The 27482-nt window shown below is 34.4% G+C and overlaps 1 protein-coding gene across 1 annotated transcript in view; it reads left to right on the top strand.

Annotated features, from left to right (window-relative positions):
• The first annotated feature begins 706 nt into the window (after positions 1-706).
• Positions 707-27482, top strand: part of LOC149797084 (eukaryotic translation initiation factor 1A-like) — a 32620-nt gene continuing 5844 nt past the window's right edge. Inside the window, exons 1-5 of the mRNA XM_089961758.1 lie at positions 707-858; positions 7395-7478; positions 12765-12868; positions 18415-18547; positions 24183-24271. Of these exons, the coding sequence (XP_089817884.1) occupies positions 843-858; positions 7395-7478; positions 12765-12868; positions 18415-18547; positions 24183-24271 (426 nt within the window). The 5' untranslated portion in view covers positions 707-842. The remainder of the gene's footprint in view (positions 859-7394; positions 7479-12764; positions 12869-18414; positions 18548-24182; positions 24272-27482) is intronic.

Below are 27482 nucleotides of genomic sequence, written 5' to 3' on the forward strand. Positions count from 1 at the left end.
AGGTCTGGTTGAAGGTTACCTAATTGGCTAACTATGTATAACATGAGAATAACACAATAATTGCAACTGATGACATTATTTCACTCATTAATAAACATTAACTACATAAAATAATAAAATATCTACTTTTGCCTAATTAAAACATGAATATATAAAATTATAAAATATATGCTTCTGCTACACTTACACGGACTGTATCGAACAGAATACATATCGGAATGCAGCGGGTCACGAATCGGAACCATCGTGCTGAATGAGCTATTTTGAATACCCCTGAACAAGGTACTGTTTTTCAGCTCAGCTTTTTAAAACTATTGTTTGTGGCAAAAGTAAGTATCTACTGTTACTCACTAAAAAGGCAAAACTACCTTAACTAAATTTTATTTTTATTCATATCGAGACCACTTTATTTGTTTCGATGAAGGACTACGTCTTTCCCCTAAGGAAACGCAACTTTAAAAAAATATTAATTAGATCAATATTTATTAAATAAGATAAATAAGCTTGTTAAATAAGCTTGTGAAAATTTTTTAAAGTGGGAAATACTTCAATATTATATTAAGAGCATTACATAGCCACAAACTATTATTTAATTTGGATAATGTCATCATTATTTTATTTTATTTTGTTCCATATCTTTTATAATTCGTTCTGAAAATAACGCATTCTGATCTGATTTGAGTATGGCCATTACCCATAACTCTTCGGAATGAGCCATTTCCGGTTTGTTTAGCCATAGAAAGCCACACGACGCAAATACCATACGTAGCTTTCAAAACTGAAAAGATACTGTAGCGTTAAGCTGATCAATATTTTACTAGTGAAAAAGACGAAACAAGACAATGCCCAAAAATAAAGGTATAATCGGTTTAATTTAAAATATATTTATATTGTAATATGTTCTGAACACAATGGGTTTCCCATCTTGGAACAATTGTTTTTTTTTTTGTTGTTGGTTTTAAATAACCATTTGTATCGTTATTACCTTTTATCTTTCATTCATTTGATCGGTCATTTTTGTATGTACTTGGGTAATATTTTGTGATTATCATGGGGATGTATTGTCATGGGATCTTGATAAGTATGATGGGGTGGACATCTTATTGCTGTAATAGGTCTAATCGTTGTCTAGTCCTACCTGTAAGACCTGACGCTGATATTTATGTTGTGGGCGTCAGGGTCTTACAGCCTAACTAACGGTTCTGTGTAGTGTGTTTTGATGTTGAGTAACATCGTTACCAAAGTCATATTTTCAGGGATATTTCACACAACTGACAACTAAAATAACGACGCTTTTCTGCAAAGTAAAGTTATATTGTTTTAGTCAGACTTTACTTACTATGATGCCTTTTCTCAAATAAATTTAAATTCTCACAAAAGAAATGGACCCGTTTTCAAGTTTCTTTGGCCTACATTTCAGTTGGCTGGAAAGCGATGAAAGCCGAAAATGCCAAAATTGGGTAAAGTTGAAATATTAAATTTTAATGAAACGAATAAAAAATATATTATGCCTTCTGGAACTGTAAGCAATGGTTTGTTTCATTCAAGAAACAGATCCCCAACATGAGCCTACTTGAACTTACGTCGGAACACACATTACAAGCCCGTTATTTGGATAGTAAGACATAGCACCTAAACAAAATCAAAATGTGCTTTGTCTTACATGTAGGACTAATTGTTGTCCAATTGTCTGTTTTTGTATGCACTGCCTCGTTTGGCACTCAACATTAAGAACTTAGTGTTAGGACTGGTTGGCCTGGTTTCAGGATAATGTGACTAGGTGGGACATGATGTTACATGTTTGTGGCATGATGCCCTAGTCCGAATAGCGGAGAACTCGCCCCATGGAGAACTCATCCCAGGTGTAAGGAGAAGTCGCTCCAAGGATCATATATAGTAATTCTGAGTTGTTGCCACATGGTTGTTAAGGATTATTTATTGTTTTTATTCAACTTAATAACTTATTAAATCTATAAAATTTGCAATTTTTCAACTTTTCCATTTGATCAACTCTGTTTCTGTACTTAAGGAAAAAATAAGTGTTATTTGTCCCTTTTGCTCTCTTTTACTCTGCTCTTCAGATCATTAGATGCATTTTATTTGGAAAAATAGAGAGGGTGTAAGCATGATGTGATGTCTGCAGTTTTATATATGTATGGGTTCCAACCTAATAACCTAAGTCATCCTGAGATGACTTTATGGCATGGACCTCTATAACCCGAAATCGACTAAATTGGCGATGACCGTCAGTAAGCCAAAGGATGATAGTGTGTATCATCTCTCTAAATGAACAGCTTAAATTGATTGTTCATTGAGATTTGCTAACCATTGACGAATGATACTTGAACCTGATAAAAAGCATTATTGACGCCTACTCAGGAAATGCTGTCACTACCAAGTTCATCATCATGGCTAATATGCAGAATTCGGACGGTTTTTGAAAGATCACTTGTACTATGCCCATCATTTAGTTTATTTCTTCTTTTTTGTCAGTGTTCGTAATTGTATTATTTCTCAATAATGACAAATTATTTTAAGTTGAACGAGAAGTTTAAAAAATATTTCACTACTAAATTACAGATGCAAAATAAACAAGATTACATTATTTTATTATATATAAAAACACCATGATCACACGTACATATTAGTTGATATTAGTTTCCTTGATATAAATATTTGCAGCGATAGTGTTATAAATATTTTGTTAATTACATTTACATCTAAAAATGAAACAGGCGTACTAGATTCAGTATAAGTAAATTTAATCATCGGGTAAAAATGATTTAGGTGATCAATACATTTTTTCAGTTCTTCATTTGAATGCTTCCAGATAATAAATATGTCATCTAAATGCCTGCTTCATTGGCACAATTGCCATTTTAGATCAATGTATATTAAATGAGAAAAACATTTGCTGTGGTAACAGAAATTGCATATATAATATAGTACTTTATTTAGAGAACCATGCATTAGTACATACACGTGTATAGTTTATATATACATGTCTAATCTATAGCATGAATAGAGTATCAACACTGTGAACTCACCAGCGAATCTCATAACATATATTGAATCCACAATACAAGTATTTCCATCGAAAATATCCACACACAGGTGTAAAATATTCAATAATTTTGTCACAGATCATTATGTGACTGAATTGAATGGAAAAAAATAACAAATATTACAAAATGGGTGTACTTAACGAATGATGAAACAATACGTCTGAAGGTTAATTAACGGTATCCGTATAAATTTCATACACTACATTTCTCATCCGTCAGTTGTAATACATTACTATTGTTTGAAAAACTCTTGTGATTTTCAGCTGCTTTCTGCTGCTGTCACGTTTGCTCTTGGCTAAGTCAATTATAGTTCTCAGCTGAAGAATTTGAACATAGTCGATATGTTGCGTCTCCATCCATCTCAAAACACACTCTAAACCTTTGACTGCTTCTGTTGCTAATGGTGGACTATCCTCAGGTGTGGTGTCCTCGCTGTCATCATCAGAAGCATCACCATCATCAGCATCACAATTGGTGTTATTGAACTTAATATTTTTAGTAATTTCCGCATCCGAAACGTGGTCTGCAACTGGGCAGTTATTATCAAAATTGAGCCATTCATCAACACTTACACGTGACTGCATCAGCTCCCCAAATGCCCTTTCAGTCTGGAACACATCATTCTCAGAAAATCCATCAAATAAACTATTGTCATCATCACTGATGTTGCGTCTGTTTTCCTGTGTAAATGCTGCCCCAAGTCCTTTCTCCCAGCAGTTCTCAATGCAACGTGGCGTAATGGCATCCCAAGATTTGCCGCTGAGGTGACCCCTGCCAGTCTTGCTTTTTTCGTCATCATTCCCTCACTTTCATGCATATCCACAACCATCTCTCTTAATTTTGCTTCTTCCTTCCTCCATCCTCGAACTGTTAATTCATTCACGCCTAAATCTTTAGCTACCTGTGATTATTTGACACCAGACTTAATCCTGTCCAATGCTTCAATCTTTTCTTTAACAATAAAAGCTTTCTGTTTTCCATTTTCCATCCTAAATGTCCACTAATTAACACTTTTACTCCTATTGGTTTGAAAGGCTACAGCAAGAATAATTGTCATTAAACAATCGGGGTATATTTGTAGGAAATGGACAACATTATTTACTAGTCAACAGATTGCATAAAACAACACCGCCAAGCCACACGCACTTGTTGGCAGCTTTTGTTTCTTTGATGTTTTATAAATTGTTGCCCCCTATTTTGAACAAGTTTAGCTGGGCAATTGACTTTGATGATGAGCAATGTACTTAAATTAATTGATTAAAAAATTCTTTCGAGACTGTTTTATCAACCGCCGCATTGGTTGTTGCTTAGTTGTATATGCAATTTAGAGAACATGTGTCGGATATTATTAGAGCAACAATTATATACGGAATGCATTCAAGACAAACACGAAGTAGACATGATGGCTTCATTGCTCAAAGTTCTCAAAAGGCCCAGCCACTGGTTCGGATACTCGTATTTCTGATGTTTATTTTGGCACAAAACTATAAGAAATTGGTTACATTTTTAAATTTTAGGAGCCACATGATTATTTTATATTCGAATTTGTGTGTGATTTGCTCCCCAAAATAATAATAAATTTTCTATACGTTCTTTTTTGCACTTTTAAGAAGAGTATGAGAATAATACATATATATGATATTTCAGCCACAGTCGTCTTATATTCGAATTTATATGCAGTCTCTTCTCGAAAATGATAATAAAACTCTTTACGTATTTTATTTTTTATACTTATAAGAATTTTTTGGGTTTTTGAGAAAAATACCTGTAATAAAGTACCTGAAATTTCGGGAGCCATGCCACGACTGCGTTATATCCGAATTCACGTTATAACAGAGCGCAATATAGCAAGGTCCCACTGTATATAGAATTGAGGTGTACGTATGTTAAGAGGGAATGCATGTTGAATTTTTTAATTTAATTTCTAATTGACATTCAACTTCTTTAACATAATCATAATCTTGACTCATAATAATAATAATAGTGTTTGACTTATCATCCTTTTTAATCACTATATTGTCATCATTCTTTAGATTATATAAAGACTTAATTTCGTCCTTAGAAATATTACTGTGATATTGCTTTTTATGATTACCAGTTAATATCTCTTTTGTGATCGCGTATATATAAAAATCTAAATATGAATCACCTAAAAGATGACTTAGTTCTGTTATAAAAAGGTTATTTAGGTGACAAGTTTTGGGATGACTTCTCCAACCACTCTGGGGCGAGTTCTCCGCATACCCCTAGTCCTACAATGTAAGACATAGCACATCTTGGTTTTGTTTTAGTGCTATGTCTTACTATCCAAATAACGACCATGTATAGCGTGTTCCGATGTTCATGACATCTGAGCCAGTAGTCAAAGTCTCAGGAATATCTCACACATTTGGGAGCATATATCGACACTTCCACTAATTTATGTGTAGTTAATAAACTTACTGTGCTGTCTTTATCCTGGAGGAATGAAAATATGACACTAGCAAATAGATACATTTTCATTTTCCGTTGAATTTGTTCCAATGCGATGGTAGTCGAGGTATGCCAAAGTATGTTTAACTAGGTTCATGTGGCGGATATGTTTCTTGAATGAAAGGAAACGTTGCTTTACAGTTCCAATAGACATAATATATTTTTGTCTCCTTAAAGATTAATATTTCAACCTAACCTGATATCAGCACTCCCGGCTTTGAATTTATTAGAGAAAAGAAGACGTCAGAATAAGTAAAGTCTGACCAAAACATTATGACTTTACTTTGTAGAATAGCGTCGTTATTTTAGTTGCCAGTTGTGTGAAATATTCCTGAAAATTTGACTTTAATTACGATGTTAGTCGATATCAAAACACACTACACATTGCTGTTAGTTAGGCAGTAAGACCCTGATGCCCAAAACAAATATCATTGTCAAGGTCTTACATGTAGGACTAATGATGCCCCAGTGCTAGACATCACTCTGAACTGCCACACTGCAAACATCGTAACGATATAAGTGAAAAATTGTTAAAGCTACGTTTAATTTTTTTATGTTCTGTTGAAATGCATATCAACGGGTTGAAATGTGACTAGTTAAGGAATACTGAAGAATGTTGAAGTGGGGGACTTATTTTTTAATGAAATGAAATGTTGCTTACTGTTTCATAAGACACTATAGACATAATTTCATTTCATTAAAAAAACAAGTCCCCACTGAAACCTACTTTGGCATTCCTTGGCTGCCATTGCATTTCATCCAACTGAGATGTATGTCAATGAAACATGAAAATATATAAATGCTAGTGTCAGATTTTATTCCCATCAGGTTTAGCGTGTTCCGATGTTCATGACATCTGAACGAGTAGTCAAAGTTTCAGGAATATCTCACACATTTGGGAGCATATATCGACACACTTCCACTAATTTATGTGTAGTTAATATACTTACTGTGCTGTCTTTATCCAGGAGGAATGAAAATATGACACTAGCAAACAGACACATTTTTATTTTCCATTGATATACGTTTGAATTTGTTGCAATGCGACGGTAGTCGAGGTATGCTGAAGTATGTTTAAGTAGGTTCATGTGGCGGATATGTTTCTTGAATGAAAGGAAACGTTGCTTTACAGTTCCAGTAGGCATAATATATTTTTATTTGTCTCCTTAAAGATTAATATTTTTCAACCTAACCTGATATCGGCACTCTGAACTGCCACACTGCAGACATCGTAACAATATAAGTGAAAAATTGTTAAAGCTACGTTTAAATTTTTGTATATTCTGTTCAAATGCATATCAACGGGTTGAAATGTGACTGTAGTCAAGGAATGCTGAAGTAGGTTGAAGAGGGGGACTTATTTTTTAATGAAACGAAATGTTGCTTACTGTTTCATAAGGCACTGTAGACATAATTTCATTTCATTAAAAAAAACAAGTCCCCACTGAAACCTACTTTGGCATTCCTTGGCTGCCATTGCATTTCATCCATCTGAGATGCATGTCAGTGAAACATGAAAATATATAAATGCTAGTATCAGATTTTAATCCCATCAGGATAAATATGGCAGAGTAAGTATATAAATTAGACTTACAGTTGAGTAAGTGAATCGATTTCGGCTGCCAAGTAGGTGAGATATTCCTGAAAATTTGACTTCAGTCCTGTAAGGAACTTAGGAACGTGCTACACAATTTAGGCAGTAAGATGTCGCACATCCACCCCTCCCCATGTATTGTTTGAGGCATCTTACATTGTAGGACTAGATGGATAATCAGCTTCAGAACCAAAAAAATATCCTTGATAAATTATTAAATATGGTTAATAATAATTATGCTTTTTTCTTGTTTTTTTTTATAGGAAAGGGAGGTAAAAACAGGAGGAGAGGAAAGAATGAAAATGAAAATGAGAAAAGAGAGCTTGTCTTTAAAGAAGATGGCCAAGGTTAGTTTTAATTTCACGTGGGTTCTTATGAGCTTTTTTTTTACTCAAACAGATTTTTACAGTTAATGAAAATCTGTCAAGTATATGTACGACAGATCTTTAGATGTTGTCAATTAACATATGATGGAACCACAAGAGAGTTCTTAGTGGACTTGATTGTAAGTGAGAATGGATTTAAGTAACAGAAAAAGCATACATTATAGTTATCTCCTTGTCATTTTTATTATTGTTGTAAGGACTATTGGAGACTGCAACCATTTATTATATATTTATTTCCAACAGGAAACAAGATGGATCACTGAAGATAACTTTTGGCCAATGCTAGTGCATTCAATGGGGCTCGTGTTCAAGTTATTAACCTTTTTGTCTTGTAGCAGTGATAGACATAATCTAATTATTTAACTCCTGCTCATATTTATGATTGTGTAAAAAAAATTTGGTGACGGCATCCATTTATTGTATATTTATTACTAGCAGGGAACAAGATAGATCACTGGAGATAAATTTTGGCCAATGCTAGTCCATTCGAGGGACACTTGTTCAAGTTATTGCCCTTCTTTGTCTTGTAGCAGTGTTGGACACAATCTAATTAGCACAGCTAGTCTCAGTGTCTAACTTCACTGGTGATGGATCATTGGAGTTAAGTCACCTAAACAAAATATGTAGACTTTGCCTTCTTCTGCTTGGAAAGCAAAAATAACTTCGCCCTGTGAATGTTTAGAGGCATATTAAGGGACTATAGTTTTTTAGATGCTCCCTCAATGGGGCCACGTACACAACTATCACTGCCTGATTTGTGGATGTTATTTGTTGATGATAAAAACATACAAACATGTGTTTCGAAACTTAAATAATAGTATTTAAATAATTGTTTGTGTTTTAAGAATAGAATTGGTGATCTGAATATATTAATGCCATGTGGGCATTATTTTCTTCATAAAAATTGTTTTGAAACTGTAAGTGAACTTGTTGTGGGAAAATAAAGGCAGACATAACTAAGTCCGGGAACTACAACTTTATTAGACTGTATGTTTTCTTAAACCGTTGGGCACATATATTGTGGAAAACAAACAGTTCATAGAAAGCAAAGCCTGAATATAGTGTTATTAAAAATTTAGATTAAAATGGATTATGGAGGTCAAAAACATATGGGACAAGGCTGTATTATGGAATTTGAGAAGCATTGTAAGGTCAAAGTTGTTTTCTGACTTGATTAATTTTTTGAAATTACAAAGAAAGGCAGTGAGGCAAATATTCTTTAATGAATGCCTGACATTATGGCAACTACATAGACAAATACTAAGACCTTACATTTACAATCCTATGAATGGACTGTTTGTAATGAATGTATAAAGTGAGAAGTTACATTAAGACAGGGTCCACACGGTCATTGAAAGTCATTGATATTTCACCTACATCATTGAAAGTCAATGAATTTGAGATATTTTACTTAAAAGCAATTTTACTTTAGAGTCAATTATTTTGCATTGTGCTATTATTGGAAGTATGGTTTAAATTTCTGTCATATGCTTGCAATAATCCACAGGATGTCGTGCATAATACCCCATTCACATGTCAAAATATACTCATGTATCACTTAGTTTAACTTGCACATTGGGTTCTGGATAAAGCATTCTATTGTAGTTTGAACCATGCATCAAGGATGTTTTGCAAATGTGTGCTTAAAATATGGGTTACCCAGAAAATACAAAATGGCTGAATCCCAGTGTCATTTCTTTTTGATGATGATTGCATTTGGCAAATACAGGCTAATGATAGTAATAATGCCAATTTATTTTTAAAGCTATGCAGTATATCAGATTATTGGAGATGGAAAAGTGTTTAAAGTGAGAGTTTCAGCTGATGTACCTTGCCTGAAATTGAGTTTTCAGAGCTGGAAGATGCATTGCCAAAATGACTAAGTAGCACACAGTGACATCATTATGAAGTCTGTAAAATATGTTACACTGCAAATGTATGTAAACTTTTTGACCAAAATCAGCACACCATATAACAAATTCATAACATTTCAAATACTAGATATGTAATTTTAATACCTCTGATCATCAGATTAAAAGGTATATACTTTTGGACTGTTCATTTAGTGATTATTAGTCCCATACTTTAGACTTGTAAACATGGTTGAACTGCTTGGTGTTCTTGAGGAGTGTTGTTAAGTATTGTCTTGAATTTTAATTTACTGCTCAATTTTCAGTATAAGAACACATACAGTTGAAACATTGAATAGTAAAACTAATATTATTTCTAACACCCCCACTCCCATTTATTTTGGTGACAAGTGGAAGTCACCCTCCACCCACACCATTAGATAAAATCCTGGCAGTAGGACACTTGATCCCATGAGTATTCATTGAAAACTGGTAATTGAAAAGTCATTGAATTTCAGTTTTGATGATGTATATGTACCCAGTATATAAAAAAACCATCTTTCTAAAAATAGATGCATTTGCATGTTGGATGTGTTGATTCGATTCCTAAATAATTAAGTCCTATTACAAAATCTTTGATTATATACCAGTTAGACCCTAGCTAAAATTTGAGCACTACTTTTGATCATTTATGTCATGCAGCAGCCATATTTAATCAATTATCAATCAGTCGGATGGTATAACTAATGATTGATCATGAAGTTTCAACCGATTCCCATCACCAGTTTCTATTGTGCTGTGCTATTTTAAAGTCAATTAGCCAAATAACACTGCATATGTATTGGATAATTTGTATACATGTATAAAATTTGTTTATAATATACATACAGGTCAGAATTTTTTTGCTTGAAAATGAAATATTGCTTGAAACTATTGTTAAATGCAGATATGCATACTGGGAAATTGAGGGTTGTTGTTGTAGGGTTTAATGCCATTTTTCAGCACAAGATAGGCGATACATGGCAGCCATTATAAATGGTGGAGGAAGAACCTGGGAAACCCCGGAAAGAACCACCGACCCATGAGAAGTTACTGGCAAGCTTTCTCATGTACCTACATAGGCTGAGCCTAAGACTCGAACCCATGTAGACATAGGTGAGATAGCAGTGATACATAACGTTGAGCACTTTAGGCCACTAGGGGCCGCGGAAATAGATGGCATAATTCAAATAAGAGAACACATACACACATGCACACTGCTTTGCAGCCACTTCTCCCTGACCAGTTTTCTCTTCTTCCTGTTCTGTCCAAAAGCAGTGACTTTGCCCAAATATTCAAGTCTAGCTTGACCCCTGAGCTTATGGGATGGTCTTTTGTCTTTTCATCAATCCATCTGTTGGCCTAAGATTATTGCTGCTAATCCTCTTAAAATTGCCATGAAACTTTACATGCATATTCATCCATTGGTCTAGTTGGTCCTAAATTAAAATGGTGTTGCTCAGATATCTTTGTTTGCCACAGTGTACATCTTGAAATCTTGTTATCCCTGCTTTTCCTAGATGAACAGTCATATCAACACGGGGCTTTCATTGAAAGACTTGATATGATGTCTGTCTGATTCTGCATGAAACTGGTATCAATCTGACATCTGTTATGGCTGCCATTTTGACAATCTTGCTGTTGCTACTCCTTCTGGATGAAAAATCATTTTGACATGGGGTCATACGATGTAACGTTGGGCCCAAATGAAAATGCTGGCAGTCTGATGTCTAACATGGTTGCAACAATGGTCATTTTGAAAAGCTTGATATTACTTCTGCTGAATTGATGGTTTTATCAGCATGGGGGGTTTTCAGAGGAAGATTTGTGATATCTAGATGGTTCTAAATGAAAATGGTGCCAATCTGATATCCAGTGTGGCTACCAAAGCATCTATCTTGAAAACCTTGTTATTGGTACTCCTGAACAAAAAGTCGTATTAAAGTATTGTTGGCTCTAAATAAAAATGGTGCCAGTTGCACATCCAGTATGGCTGCATCTGCTGCCGTCATGAGATTCATGCCACTCCTCCAGAATGGACAGTCATATTGAGATGGTGATTTCGCTAAAATTTCACTAAAATGTTTAATTCTCCAGAATTAATGATTATATTGGCTTGAGATTTAAACTGAATGACTTCTTACACTGTCTAGTTGGTCATAAATGGAAATTGTGACAGTCTGACCTCCAACAGGCCATCTGAAAAATCTTATTATTACATCTTATCTTAAACAGCTGGTCGTATCATTGTACTTTCATCAGAGGACTTTTATGATGTCTTTTGGTCCATAATGGAAATGGTGCACATCTGTCATCCAATATGGCAGCCATCTTAAAAATCTTGTTATTGTTACTCCTCCAGAATGGAAAGTCATATTACCATGGGGATTTCTACCAGAGGACTTCTTATAATGTCCTGTTGGACTTTTATTAAAATGGTGCTCATTTGATATCCAGTATGGCGACCATTTCAAGGCCATTTTGAAAATCTTTTTATTGCTATTCTTAACTGGAAATCATTTTCACATGGGATTTCATCAGAAGAGTTCTTCTGGTATTTACTTGGTCCTAAATGCAAACAATGCAGATTGACCCTCATTATTGTCATCTTGGTCACCATCTTTGAAAATACTGTTATCTCTGCTCTTCCTAATATGGATTTCTATATTGACATGGAGTTTCATCAGTAGATTTCTTATTTTACTAAGTTGATCCAAATTGAAAAATGTGCCAGTTGCACATCCAATACAACTTCCACAAAAGCTATTGTGAAAACTTTGCTTTCGCTTCAATTTATTGAATATTGTCCACTTTGTCCCAGATGAAAATGGTGCCAATTAGACATCCATTATGTACACCAGTAAGTTACTTGAAGATCCTTTTTGTCATTGAAGAGCATCAAAGATGTTTTCAGCACTCAGAACTTAAAATGAAGAAATCATCTTGTATTGAATTCCTGGAAATTCTTAATGCCTGATACAGTATAATGTCTGCTCTTTCATTGTATTCCTGTTATAAGGGTTGCTAATTTTTTTAGCTGAATGCAGTGTATGACAGACTTCTAAATGAAATTGTGTTGGTACTGCATTCATTGTATCAGAATAATGTTCTGTTATTTACACAGAAGTATCATTGTTTTATCTTCAAATTCACGCTTAGTAAGAACAACAAAATCCATAAAGCCTGATGCATATCAAGAATGAAATCACGGTGATGTGGATCATGTATGGGACTTTATTTTTCAGGCATTGTTAAATGAAAGCTCCAATGAAAAGGGTGTAAAATGGAAAATTAATATAAATCACATATGTACCTTTGATTGTATGTGTCATATTTGTTGTTTTGTTTTTTTCCTCAGAATATGGACAAGTAACCAAAATGCTTGGGAATGGAAGGCTTGAGGCCATGTGCTTTGATGGAATCCGACGATTATGTCACATTCGAGGAAAACTGAGAAAAAAGGTTTTTGTCTTCAGTCTTTTGTAGTCCTGGTAATAAGGGATAAAGCTTCTTGTCTTCAGTCTTTTGTAGTCCTGGTAATAAGGGATAAAGCTTCTTGTCTTCAGTCTTTTGTAGTCCTCGTAATAAGGGATAAAGCTTCTTGTCTTCAGTCTTTTGTAGTTCTCGTAATAAGGGATAAAGCTTCTTGTCTTCAGTCTTTTGTAGTCCTCGTAATAAGGGATAAAGCTTCTTGTCTTCAGTCTTTTGTAGTCCTGGTAATAAGGGATAAAGCTTCTTGTCTTCAGTCTTTTGTAGTCCTGGTAATAAGGGATAAAGCTTGTTGTCTTCAGTCTTTTGTAGTCCTCGTAATAAGGGATAAAGCTTGTTGTCTTCAGTCTTTTGTAGTCCTCGTAATAAGGGATAAAGCTTGTTGTCTTCAGTCTTTTGTAGTCCTCGTAATAAGGGATAAAGCTTCTTGTCTTCAGTCTTTTGTAGTTCTCGTAATAAGGGATAAAGCTTCTTGTCTTCAGTCTTTTGTAGTCCTCGTAATAAGGGACAAAGCTTCTTGTCTTTAGTCTTTTGTAGTTCTCGTAATAAGGGATAAAGCTTCTTGTCTTCAGTCTTTTGTAGTCCTCGTAATAAGAGATAAACCTTCTTGTCTTCAGTCTTTTGTAGTCCTCGTAATAAGGGATAAAGCTTCTTGTCTTCAGTCTTTTGTAGTCCTCGTAATAAGGGATAAAGCTTCTTGCCTTCAGTCTTTTGTAGTCCTCGTAATAAGGGATAAAGCTTCTTGAGTCTTTTCTAGTCCTCATAATAAGGGATAGAGCTTCTTGTCTTCAGTCTTTTCTAGTCCTCGTATTAAGGGATAAAGCTTCTTGTCTTCAGTCTTTTCTAGTCCTCATAATAAGGGATAAAGCTTCTTGTCTTCAGTCTTTTGTAGTTCTCGTAATAAGGGATAAAGCTTCTTGTCTTTAGTCTTTTGTAGTCCTCATAATAAGGGACAAAGCTTCTTGTCCTCAGTCTTTTGTAGTCCTGGTAATAAGGGATAAAGCTTCTTGTCTTCAGTCTTTTGTAGTCCTCGTAATAAGGGATAAAGCTTCTTGTCTTCAGTCTTTTCTAGTCCTCATAATAAGGGATAAAGCTTCTTGAGTCTTTTCTAGTCCTCATAATAAGGGATAGAGCTTCTTGTCTTTAGTCTTTTCTAGTCCTCATATTAAGGGATAAAGCTTCTTGTCTTCAGTCTTTTCTAGTCCTCATAATAAGGGATAAAGCTTCTTGTCTTCAGTCTTTTGTAGTTCTCGTAATAAGGGATAAAGCTTCTCGTCTTTAGTCTTTTGTAGTCCTCATAATAAGGGACAAAGCTTCTTGTCCTCAGTCTTTTGTAGTCCTGGTAATAAGGGATAAAGCTTCTTGTCTTCAGTCTTTTGTAGTCCTCGTAATAAGGGATAAAGCTTCTTGTCTTCAGTCTTTTGTAGTCCTCGTAATAAGGGATAAAGCTTCTTGCCTTCAGTCTTTTGTAGTCCTCGTAATAAGGGATAAAGCTTCTTGTCTTCAGTCTTTTCTACTCCTCATAATAAGGGATAAAGCTTCTTGAGTCTTTTCTAGTCCTCATAATAAGGGATAGAGCTTCTTGTCTTCAGTCTTTTCTAGTCCTCGTATTAAGGGATAAAGCTTCTTGTCTTCAGTCTTTTCTAGTCCTCATAATAAGGGATAAAGCTTCTTGTCTTCAGTCTTTTGTAGTTCTCGTAATAAGGGATAAAGCTTCTTGTCTTTAGTCTTTTGTAGTCCTCATAATAAGGGACAAAGCTTCTTGTCCTCAGTCTTTTGTAGTCCTGGTAATAAGGGATAAAGCTTCTTGTCTTCAATTTTTTGTAGTCCTCATAATAAGGGATAAAGCTAATATATAATGCTTATGATAGTCTTATTAATATAATGTTACATATATGTAATGATACATGCAGTGAAATGACTTGTATTCCTCATGTACCAATTTTTATATTGCAAGGGTACAGATGTTTGTTGTTGTTATAGATCACTATTTTAAAGACCCATATCATTTTGTGAAAACTATAGGATCCCCTTTTGAATATCTCCATGAATTTAAGTGCCATGTAATTTAGACCAAATGAAACTTGCACAGTTGTTAATCTTAAGTTAACCTGACAGAATTCACATGTTCACTTAACTCACCACAACATTAGGATGTTTATCGCGATTAAATAATTGAATTCCAGTAATTTGCTTATAGTCTCCCAGAACTGAATTATAAATTGTGTTGACAAAAATTTGTTAACAGCCATCAGCATATTGAAAATTCATAATTTTTATTAGGTTGCACATGATGTCTTTTTTATGTTACTGAAGTATTTTATTGTCGAACAATACTGCATTGATGTTTAAAAAAGGAGGCAGATCAGTTGAGACACATATGCAATACTATGTTGTTGTTGTGCAATGGAAGCTTGCTATGCACTGTACATGATGATGAACAGAGAATATGTAAGAACGACAAGATAAAATGCACAAAGCATAATTTTAACTAATTCGTAATTTTTTCAAAGTTGTTGTATCACAGAATAATTAAAATTTTAGAATGAGCTTTTTTGTTATGTTTTGGTTATACATTCAACAAGAACGTTATTATCCAAGGAGGTTTTAAATATATTTTTGGAAAATGCTTACTGTATTTGACCCATTTTATACCAAAGCCCAGTCAGACAGGCATGGGTGTGGAACTGGAAATTTCTATCAGTCGTGGGTGTACAATAATGCAGAGGTTTAGGTCATTCTAGCTTTAAAGGACACATTTTTCAAGTTATATTCCATTTTAAAGCATAAAATTATCTTAATAAGTCTTATCTTTTTTAATAGAAAATTGTCAGATGTAAAAAATGAAGTAAGGTAAACTAGCAAACATGTTTCAAAAAATAATTTTAAACTTATCCTTGATGCATTTTTGTGTGCATTTAAAGTGTTTATTTAACCTTCTTTATCTAGGTCTGTGAATTTTTGAAAGACAGATTTTTACTCGTTGACAAAGTAGTTCATTTTGCTTTAGTATTTTCATTGCAGAATAAACTAGCATAAAAAACACCAGTGTTTTTGTGGCTGGTTAATTTTATCCATTTTCCAGAATGTAATAAAATTTCTAAATATATTGCACGTTTTTATTTATAAAAATTTCAATTATAATTTAAACATATGTAAAGTGCTCAGTACCTCCATATTTGATTGAAATGATTGCTAGACGTCAGGCTTTTGAAATTAGTCCTGAAAAACCATTTCATTTGTCTCCAGTAGTCATTTGTGAATGACAGATGTAAAATACTGATGCAAACATGTAAAATGCCTTCATTTTGTCGTGGGCATTCATTTTTGTGCAGAGATTGGTCCTTCCATGTTTCTCTTCTCTGTAATAAATCTCTAAGTAATAAAAACTAGTTGTCATCTGCTCAGTTCATTTCAATATAGTTAAGGTTACAAGATCCCATCCCATTTGCCTGCATACAACATGTGACAGAATCTGCAGACATATTAGCTTAAATAGCTCTGTTTTTTTAACCCTGCAACCAGATCAGTGATCAGTGGTGTAGTAAATAAGTTTTTTGCCTGTTGCTACCCTGAAAGACCACAAGTATAAACTTTTTCAGTGACATGGAACCTGTATGATTACCCATCTTTGACATTTTATCTTGAAAGTAAGTTTGCAACTGTTTAGTAAACCAAGTTTACTAGCTGCTTGAAATTTGTATCTAATGGAATGTTCTTATTTCAAGGGGATGTGATGACTTCAATAGACAGTTTCATTTTCAAGTACTCGCACAAGAAACTGAAACAGGTGCAGTGTTGCATTACACTCCAGTGCTGCCTTAAGCAGCAGATGAAGGGTGTGTGTGTATAATTTGGATTTTTAACGTAGCTTTAACAATTTTTCAGTCATATCGCTACCGTGTCTGCAGTGTGGCAGCTTATAGTGATGTCTAGCACTGGGGCATCATGCTGCAGACATGGAGGCAGATCAGTTGAGACCCATATGCAGTACTATGTAGCATGATGCCCCAGTGCTAGACATCACTATAAACTGCCACCACTAGGCCACCAGAGTAGTCTCTCAGATGAAGGGAGTTGACTCATGGTGATTTGCCATTTCTGGAACTACTTTCAATCTTTTATGGCATCTTCACTAGCCAAGATTCCGATATGTAAACACCTTGGTGGATTGAACAGATATTTAAATGTTTTGTCCTAGCAACATCTTTTGGATTTCATGAGTTGCCTCCCTTTAGTAATGACAACAAATCAATAGCATGTAACAGCAGTGCATTGTGCATCAGCTGAAAATGGTGGAGGCAGTTGACTTCAAAAGGATACATTGAGTTTAACATTGAAAGTATGACTGTGTACCAGAGAGAAACCATTACATGTTTATTTGAAAGGTATTTGCACAAACATGGATTGGCAGTGGAAAATTGCTTATTTATGAGTCCATACTAGCTGCTTGATCATCTTGTCTCAATCATGTTGGAACAGTGTTCAAATTTGAACAGCTTCATTTTAATTGGATGTGATGACTTGCTGCCGCATGCGAAGATCGGGTGACATGGAAGCTATATGTTTACCCACCTTTTGATATTTTATCTTGAAAGTAAGTTTGCAGCTGTTTAGAAAACCAAGTTTACTAGCTGCTTGAAATTTCTATCTAATGGATAATTCTTTTATCAAGATGATGTGACAACTTCAATAGACATTTTCATTTGATTATACTTGCACGAGAAGCTGGACCAGGTGCAGTGTTGCGTTAAGCTGCAGTGTTGCTTTAAGCAGCAGATGAAGGGAGTTAACTCACTATGATTTGCCATTTCTGGAACTACTATCAGTCTTTGTAATGGTGCTCTACAGTTTCATATTTTGCATTGTTAAAATTTTAAAGAAAAAAAATTTCCCCAGGTTTCCTCACAGGGCATACTAGCGATTTAATAAAGACCTAGTGTATTTGAGGTATTGTTTAAAGAACCTTTAATTCCTTTTATTTTGGTGTATGATTGATTGGTATAATATGGGTTTTTACATTTTATATATTTGGTAATTCATTCATTGCACTTTCAGAAGCTTTTATTGTCGCATCTAGCAAAATCAGTTTCCTATTTACTAAAGATAGTGTACTTTATACTAATTCAGGCTGATTTTTTTAGCACAAGGGACCTGTCATTTTAGTTAGCTTTGTGCTTAGATCTTGTACAGTGTCCACAAGTACAATATCCAAAGACATTTCGGCCACAGTTCTTGAAAGTAACATAAAGATGTATCAGCATTCTCATGACTGTGCATGATGGAAATGTAAACCACTTCATCGAAAGTTCATAATATCTGTAGAGCGCCAGTCTCTCTGCCAATAAAAAATATGGTCTCTTTCTATGCATCGATTAATTACATTAATAGGTAGATCACCTATGTTTTACTGTTAATTATCTAGAGCATACAATTTAAATACAAGGCGGAAACAGTCACTCCTCTAATGTCGGCATACAAGATAATGTAAATCTCATTATATCTTTCTTTTGTTGTAGGTCTGGATCAACGCTGGGGACATCATTCTTCTTGGTCTGCGTGATTATCAGGATACGAAGGCCGATGTTATCTTGAAATACACACCTGATGAGGCCAGGAACCTTAAGGCTTACGGAGAATTACCAGAATCAGGTAAAACAGAAATATTGTGTGATAGAAAGTGTTTGCAGCCTTTGTATTATTTTGTTTCCATCAGTCAAACATGAATTGAAAGCTGTCAGAAAGAGTTTCAGGTGTAAAGTATGATTGAAAGGTAATGCCTATGTATCATAGTGAATTATATAGAGGACAACTTTAACACTGCAGTAAATGTTCTGTTTGTTTATGCTCAAACACAGAAACATGCTTGCCAGGTATTGGTAGAGATGCTGCCAGGTCACGCAATCATATGATTCACACAAATTTGTGCACTTGGAAAGCATTGATGCATAAGAACTCGTGCAAATTAGTTGAAATTTAAGCAGATGAGTAACCCAAATGCATACACTTGCGTATGGGGGGTCTACTGATAATGTACATATGTGTAGGAAATGGGGTGTATGTGAAACCTCTATAATAAATTGTCTAATACATAACCTATTCAGTTGGCGTTTGAATTTTAGTCGACACTAGACAAACTGTTTAAAGTTACGCAGCTTATTTCTTTGATGCAGCCATACATTCAGCGTCGGTGGACTATCTGTTTTGTTAAACACGTTAATATTATTAATCCATTATGGTTTCTGCATGGATTAAATATAGGCCGTTAGAATTCAGGTGTGTGTGTGTGTCATTCGTACATACGCAGATGGGGTGTGTAATAAAGTATGCATGTGTACAGAGAAGGGGAGGGGTCAAGCTTTGCCAGATTTTTGCATGCATACTAAATGGGTGGCCCCTAACTGTTTACACGTCTAGTTTTTTTGGGTTGACATGAATGGTTGTTAAACTAAATTTGATTGGCACATTGGGTCCTGTAAGAAGCATAATGTCTTAGTCTGAATCCTGCATCAAGGAAGTTTTACAAATGTGCTTTTATAAAACAGACTATCTGGAAGACCCAAAATTGCTGATTCCCAGCGTGGTAAATCTTTAGAAGATGATTTCGTTCGGTAAATACTGGCTGATCATATAGATGACGGCAATTTATGTTTGAAATAGGGAAGCATATCAGATTACTGGAGCTGGGAAAGTGTTCATGGAGATACCATTGGGTGGTTTTATGAACACGAAAATGGTGTTAAATTTGAGTCTGGACAAAAAAAACAACAAGCAGGTCAACCCCTCATTTCATCAATATTTCAAAATTAAATATAGAAAAGGCAGACAAAAACAAGCCGAATTAAAATACGGGCATTTAAAAGTAGACTGCAATTTTCATTTATTGTCACAATTCAGCTCTGAAGGATCAGGTGCAACAAAACCATATATCTCTAGTGTAAAGGTTACAATAAATCTGATAAATTAAGAATCTGCAATGAATTTAAAAAGTAAAGATATTTATTTAATCAAAATATCACTGAACAAGTAGACTATGGCATTAATGGACTTAAAGTCACTGTCGAACAGAATGAAGAAAATTAAACTATGGCAGAGCTGTTGTTAGGGAAAAATCTTAATTTGGAACAGAAGCGTCCCAAAGACAATACAATTGCATTTGAGGTGTGAAAATTTTTACATAACAACCATGTAGAACAGTTTTTACAGGGTTCTCATGCTGCCGGGGAAAAAGTCGGGAGTAATGATACTTTTTTCCTGACCATGAAAAGTCCTTGAATTTTGCAAATATTGATGAAAGTCAGGAAAGACCTAGGAATTTTACGGCAACTCTTGAAGCCAGAAACAATTACATAATTGAGTTGTAACTGAACTGATCAAAAGTTGATTTTTTGAGTTGTGTCTAGAATATTCGGAGGTTGCAGAATTGAACCATTTCGGTGCTTGCCATAAACATATTTGTAGAGCTGATCCAAACAATTCAGTGGATTAGATTTGGCTAGTAGACAGGTTGTTTTCAAGAGCAGCTCAATATCGGCATCCTTTCTTATATTTAGAATTGAAAACCAGTCTATCATCACTAAAGCCAACATGGTGGTGACAGATCGGTACCACTTACCAAATGTCCCAGAAAACTTCAATGTTGTTAAATTGTGTTATATCTGCATGAAATTGAATGTTGTTTATTTTCTCAGAAATTGCAAGTTTTACATCGTAATGTCTTTAATCTGCTGAAAGATGAAACTGTGGCGTTGATGAAATTTGATCAGGTACTTGTGGTTCGCGTAGTGGCATGAGTACAAAAATTTTATAGCCCAAATAGATCCAGTAGTCATGTCATATCAATAATAATGCGTTTCAGATATTGTAGAAAAAATATGAAATGAAAGTCGTGTACTGTTTGTAATAATAACATTAACGAAAGAATACAAAATTCTTTATATATTTATTACGAAAACAACTGCATGGGTTTGTTTTATCACTTGACTAACAGGTTGACATGTACTATATGCTTGATGAATATGAGTCCAGATTGCTGCTACAGCAACAAGTTTCAGGTCGTTGTTCTTGAAATAAATATTTAGAAAACTATATGTTCTTTCTGGTTTTTACAAAAGGTATCTGACTTTCATTTAATTTAATTTAATTTTTGTTCAACAACATTAGGTGTTTGCTGTAATATTACATAACTATGCTTTAGTTTCATCTAGTCTGTCAGCAGATTAAAGACATAAATGCCATTTCTGAGAAATAAATCATTTTCCTATTGATTTCATGCAGGTATGACTCGATGTAATATTCTTGAAGTTTGCTAGTCTCACTGATAAGTGACTACCATATGCTGCTACTGCACAGTGGCGATAAATTGCATTTTTTTTGACAGGCAATCGCTCTGACCCACATCCCAACCCAAATCTCCAAATGTGAAAAATGTGATGGAAATATTCTGAGAAAACTTGGGTTGGAAAAAAGACTGATGTTCGTTTTAAGTCATATTTGTAGTCCAGAATGTCAAATCTGAGCTGAACTTTGGTCCTAACTATAATACTGTGACATGTAGCTTGAAGCATTATTTAGGTTGCAGGAGAAATGGGAGATTGTCATCCCTTGTATTGAATATCACAAAAAACAAAACAATCTCCTGTGAGTATCAATGCAGGTTTTTTAGACTGGTTTATTGCATTACAAGCAGACATATTTTGATTTTATGGAAAATTCATTACTTTTACATACAGTAGTATATAATTTTGAAGGTCTTGTTGTCAAAATTTGATCAACCCTTTTTGCAAATGATTTTTTAAATCATAGATTTTAACCTAATTGTCTTAAGGAGTTTAGGTTGTTTGAAAAATCTTATTTTGGGTTTTATTGGCACAAAAATCATTCAGGGTTTAAACTTTTTACTTTACTAGATAAGATTTAAATACTTTCCATTTATTCTTTTTTTATGCTGTGATAGGAAATGTTTATTTTGTATAACATACATATTGAATGTTATCTTGATTCACAACTGTTTATTCCGATCTGTTTAGAATTAAATTTTTGAAAGGAAACAAAAGTAATTTATATTCATTATGTTGCTACCTTGTACCAACATAATGAAGGTGAGCCAAGAAAAGAATTTTTATTCTGTACATTGAAATGACTTTACATGACAATTTACAGGAATATACAGTAGTTGAACTTGTTTAATGTAATAGAGTAGATGGTTTAGTGCATGGTCATTTTTTTCTGACCTTGATATTCTGGCATTCTCAAAATAGAAACATCTTAGATTTTTTTTTAAAGAATGTTTATAAGATAAAATGTTCTTGAATATCATTCAATAATCGTTTGTGAACCTTGAAAATATTCATTTAATCCTGGAAATGACCTGGAAATTTATCTTTAAAATAGCATGGGAACCATGTTTTTAACTTATTCCAGATGGATAGGCTAGCCATGTATATGTCCCTTCAGAAAGCAGAATGTGAAAGGGGTTCTCAGTACAGAACAATATTCATACACTGAGAAAGGAGCTGATTGGACTTAGAATGAGCTCAGAAACAGTCAACAGATTAATGCTTATACAACTTGAGGTTAAATATTTTAATTTCAGTAGCAGTCTTACTGAATGGAGCAGGAAGAATGAGAGATGGATATTGAAGTGTTATGCACATATTGAACTATGGCTGTTTCATCCTCCCCCTCATTTTTGTTCTACTCACCCTTATTTTTTTGACAAGGTGGGAAATCCCCCCCCCCATAAAATCGTGGGAGCATCTCTGTATGGGTCTTTTTCACACCTGTACTAACACTCTTCTGAAAGACAACCTTCTTTAAGATGCCTCAAAATGAAATTCCATATCAGATACCATAGATGAAGGAAAAAGATCAATAACTGCATTTCAAAAGCATGAAAATCTTATTGTCTTAGCTTAATTTTAAATTGGACCTTTATCATTTAAAAATGTAGTTGTATCAGATACACATTACATATTGAAGAAAAAGACCAGATGCATATGCATTTAATTTAAATGGCCTTCTGTCTTCGGAGACGGTATTTGCAAGTCCATTTTAGTGAACATAGAGACATGGCAGTCAATTTTCCTGCAGCAGTGGCATCAACAAGAAAAACTTTATGCAATGGTCAGTTGTGCATCATCTATTTTTGTTGTCCACTGATTAGCACACATTTTGTTATTGACAGAATTTCCAAAGAAGATAGGAATCCTCAGTTTGCAATTCAGTTGAATAAAAACACATTTGGTACTTCAAAATTATGGGGCTTGGGTGGGTGCCTCAAGATTTTGACCCTGAGATCACTGACCTCTGCTAGTGTAACATATTTTCAGCGTTGTATAAACGATGTAAGGGACTAAAGTTAGATACAAAGTAACTTACAGAAAAGCATAATTCACCAATAAATTAAGCCTTAGTTTGAAAAAAAAATATTCAGAGAAAAAATATCAACACTAAAAAAGGAAAGTTAATAGGTTGTGAATAAACTGGAAGTAGACATGAATTAAATGGAAGGCAGATACAGATTAGAAAATTCAATTGTGCAGGTTTTTTTGTGATTTGATAATAGATGTCAGTATTGCCAATTGCAAAACTTGATTAATGTCTGGGCTATTCAAGTGCCATCTTTGAGGAAAAGAACACGCTGTGGAATTATTCTTCCGGGATGTGACATATTTGAATATGTAGCTTGACCGAAATGCTATGTTAATAGACATGTTTTGTTTTTTGTTGGTTCACTTAGATCTAGACCTGCTCAGCATTCTGGTACTATCAGAGCTTTTGGCACATGATTTGTCAGCCCCCAGTCATGGTGGTTGTGCTAAATACATATTTATTTGTGAGTCACTGATGATATGTACAGTATGTTGAGATTATTACTCCTTAGCAGTATGTTAATACTATTGATTAATTTGTGCATTCAGGATTTAAGTTGTTGTATTCAGTTGGTATTATTAGAACATTTGTAGCCCTGTATTGTTTTCCCTATATAGTCCCAGTATTTTTGAGACCCCTTGCCCTATAAAATCTTTATAATTTCAAAAGGATGGCTTTGAAGCCTGGACTGTTGACACTGGACTCACATTTGGGATCTTCCTTCATATTCTTTTTAAGATTATTTAACAAGTTTGTTCACCCAAATGAAATAAACCTTCTTTGAGAGGTTTCATTTCTTGAGGTGGCCTTTTACCAGGTTTAAATTCTTTTAAAACGGAACATATAGCACAGAGGCCATTTTTATATTACCACTGTTCATGTATGACATGGATTATTTACTTTATAATTACAGCAAGAATCAATGAAACTGGCATCGACGGTGAACAAGAAGAGAACATCACTTTCGAGGACTTCTCTGGTTCAGATGATGAAATTGATGAGGTTTGTTTTGCTTATTTTTTATTTTATTTTTACCATTAGGAAGCTTTTAGGAGTTTTAATATGCTTAGGTTATCAGGCAACGAAAGTGTACATTGTTTTTAACTCACCTCTACTGTGTATAGAGGAGTTATTATAGTGCCTCCATGTCTCTGTGAGCCCATAAGAGTTATTGTAGTGCCTCCATGTCTCTGTCAGCCCATAAGAGTTATTGTAGTGCCTCCATGTCTCTGTCAGCCCATAAGAGTTATTGTAGTGCCTCCATGTCTCTGTCAGCCCATAAGAGTTATTGTAGTGCCTCCATGTCTCTGTCAGCCCATAAAAGCATATGCTTATGCACTACCTCACTGAAACCTCATTCTTTCTTCCTAGGTCCTAGGCACTAATTTTGAATGGACTTTTCTTTTTATAGCATTTGTGCTGCTGCAGATAGAATTAAGAGGATTAACTTTGTTCATATATGTTCATTCTTGCATTTTAGTTTAGGTGTTCTGCAATCAGTATACATAGTGTCATGCCCAGAATCAAGAAAATTGGCAATGGGGTTCATTTTATCAATTACTACACACTCATATTACAAAATTAGGACACTGTGACCCATATTTCTTTCACTGAATGGTTATATTTTGTATTTTATAATCATTTCTAAAGCTCTGAGTATGCCTGAATCATCAAGCTAGATGATTGTATGATCTCTGTTGGTAACATACCCTTAATGGAAAAGGTCACTGTGACCTACATTTCCTTTTTTTTCTGGCTAAGGTTATGTTTTTAAATTTAGTCCATATCCAATTAGGTTTTTGAATTTTGTACACATACTATTGGTCCTAGAATAATGAAACTTGATGAGGGGATGCTCCTGAATTAGTAGTGCTAAAAGCTGATCATTGTGACCTGTATTTCATACTTTAGCTTCGGTTCATTTGTTTTTAAAGGTTTTTTTTTGCAAACACTGTTTATGCTAGAATCATGAAATCAGACAGTTGCATACATCTCTGACAATTAAAAAAAAAGGTTATACTGGCTTTGGTAATTGCCTTGTACTTAGTTCATGGCCATAAAAGGCTCTTTTTTGTGTCCAGTATACATACTGTTAAACCAGAAGTCATGAGTTAATTAATTAATTCAGGAATGAATCTTAATAAGTTCTAAATCCTCACTGTCCATATTTTATATTTCACTGTCATGGGTTAAACTTTGTGTTGGAACTACATAAACTAGTTACTAGATGATTGTTGTACCTCTATATTAGCCCAACAATGATGCAATAGAAGGTCCCTGTTATCTTCATTTCACATTTTATTTACTTAGTTTAAGTTTTTGTATTTGACCTTGTAGTTTCTTGGCATGTGGTATACATACTGATTTATTTAGAATCATGAAATTTGGTGAGGACATGCATCTTAAATGAATGCCACACCGTCATTTGCAGAAGTAGGAAATTATGATCCATATTTTATGCACCATTGGCTTGAGATCAGTTTTGTTTACTTCATTTTCTCAGGTGCAGTTCATTCTGGGAATTTGAAATTGATAGAGATTTTTACATCTGTTAGTACCACCCTTTTACAACAAAAGAAGCTCACTGTGAACTGTATTTCATCTTTTACTATTTTTGCTCAAAACTACATGAAATTTTGAATGCTGTATGCACGGACCTGCCTAGAATCATGAACCATTGCAAAGGAATGCATCTTTACAAGCACTTCACCCATAATTGCAAAACAGGTCTCTGGGCTTTATTTGATGCTTCAGTGACTTTGTTGACATTTTCTATTTAAAGGACATTGATTGGTTCTGTTAGTACTACACCCTTAGAACAAGAGGACACCGTGAAATACTTCATGTGTGTTATGAACGTAGGTTGGGTATTTGTGTTTAGGTCATCACCACATTGATTTCTCCATGTTACAGTCATTTATGATCAGTATAGTTTAAGCCACAATTATTTACATGTAACTATTGACTCATTGTTTTATCTACCTATGCATCATGCGTCAAACACACACTTTTTTGATTTGATGCACAAAAATCATCGTCAGTATGTAAATTGATGCACCACAATGTTAAGTTTCGCTGATTAACACAAAATTAAGGCTTGGTTTAACTACTTTAAAGGCTAGATTACAGCTCTCCCAAACAGGGAAAACACACACATCGGTTTTTATGCCAATGTTATCATCATACTTAGGGCAGACATGATTTTTCTCTGTTTTAAAGCAGAATTCCGCTTTTCTCATGACTTGAATTGGATTTTTCTTGATATAGTCCGTTGTTTTTTAATCATCTCTGATCCGAGTTTTTTCCATTTTTTTTTACGGTCTGTTCGGTCCCATTCTGCAACGACCCTTGTAATTTATTCATTCCATATATTAGTTAGCCCATGTCTCTCGTAAAGAGTATTCTGATTGGTCAAAAGTTTAAATTCATCCAATGAATCTTCATGTAAAGGAAACTGATGGCAATGGAAAGAAAAAGCGTGCTTGCAAAAAATGGCATCCTAAGTTGTTGAGAGAGACCATGACACGAGAAGTTTAGATAAAGGTTTAAAAAACGTGTGGAAATGGGAATCGTTGGAGCGAAAAGTAAACGGAAATTTAGTTGGTCAGTTTATAAGAAAACTGAATGCTCGAGGACTGGCATTTTTTGACCTCTGCAATAAAGATATAAATTACTGAAGTCGTGTCTTTACTGAGTTGTTTTCATGGCCCACAAGTTGAATACTCCTTCAACGTCATGAATGATATTATTGAATCTAAATCAGGAAGGATAAACATTAAAACCTACAACTCAGTACAGAACATAAAATATGGCCTAAAGGCATCTGGAAAAAGTGCAGTCAATTACTATAAGAAAAAAGATTTTTTGCATGAGAGAAAAGATATAGCCATCTGTCAGAATATGTGCACTGCATGTCACCAATACAAACTGGAGCTTGAAAGGAAAAAGGCTCTCATTGAGAAGGAAAAGAAACAATTGCACATTGAGCCAACAAAATCAGTGGTGACAAAAAGGGAGGCTAAAGAAATCTTTGACAAAGCCGCAAAAAGAGCTAGACTGGCATATCAACAGGTTGTATCCAGTGGAAAAAAGACATATATAGGTGTTGTACTTGGGTGTTTATTTTACAGATTTGTTATGAAAAGAGAGAAGTGTAATATATAGGCACCAAAAATTGCCAAATTATTGACTTAATTACGATGTGAACACTGAC

The sequence above is a fragment of the Sinohyriopsis cumingii genome, chromosome 6, assembly GCF_028554795.1.
Source record: "Sinohyriopsis cumingii isolate HCF-2022 chromosome 6, ASM2855479v2, whole genome shotgun sequence".
NCBI classification, from domain to species: domain Eukaryota; kingdom Metazoa; phylum Mollusca; class Bivalvia; order Unionida; family Unionidae; genus Sinohyriopsis; species Sinohyriopsis cumingii.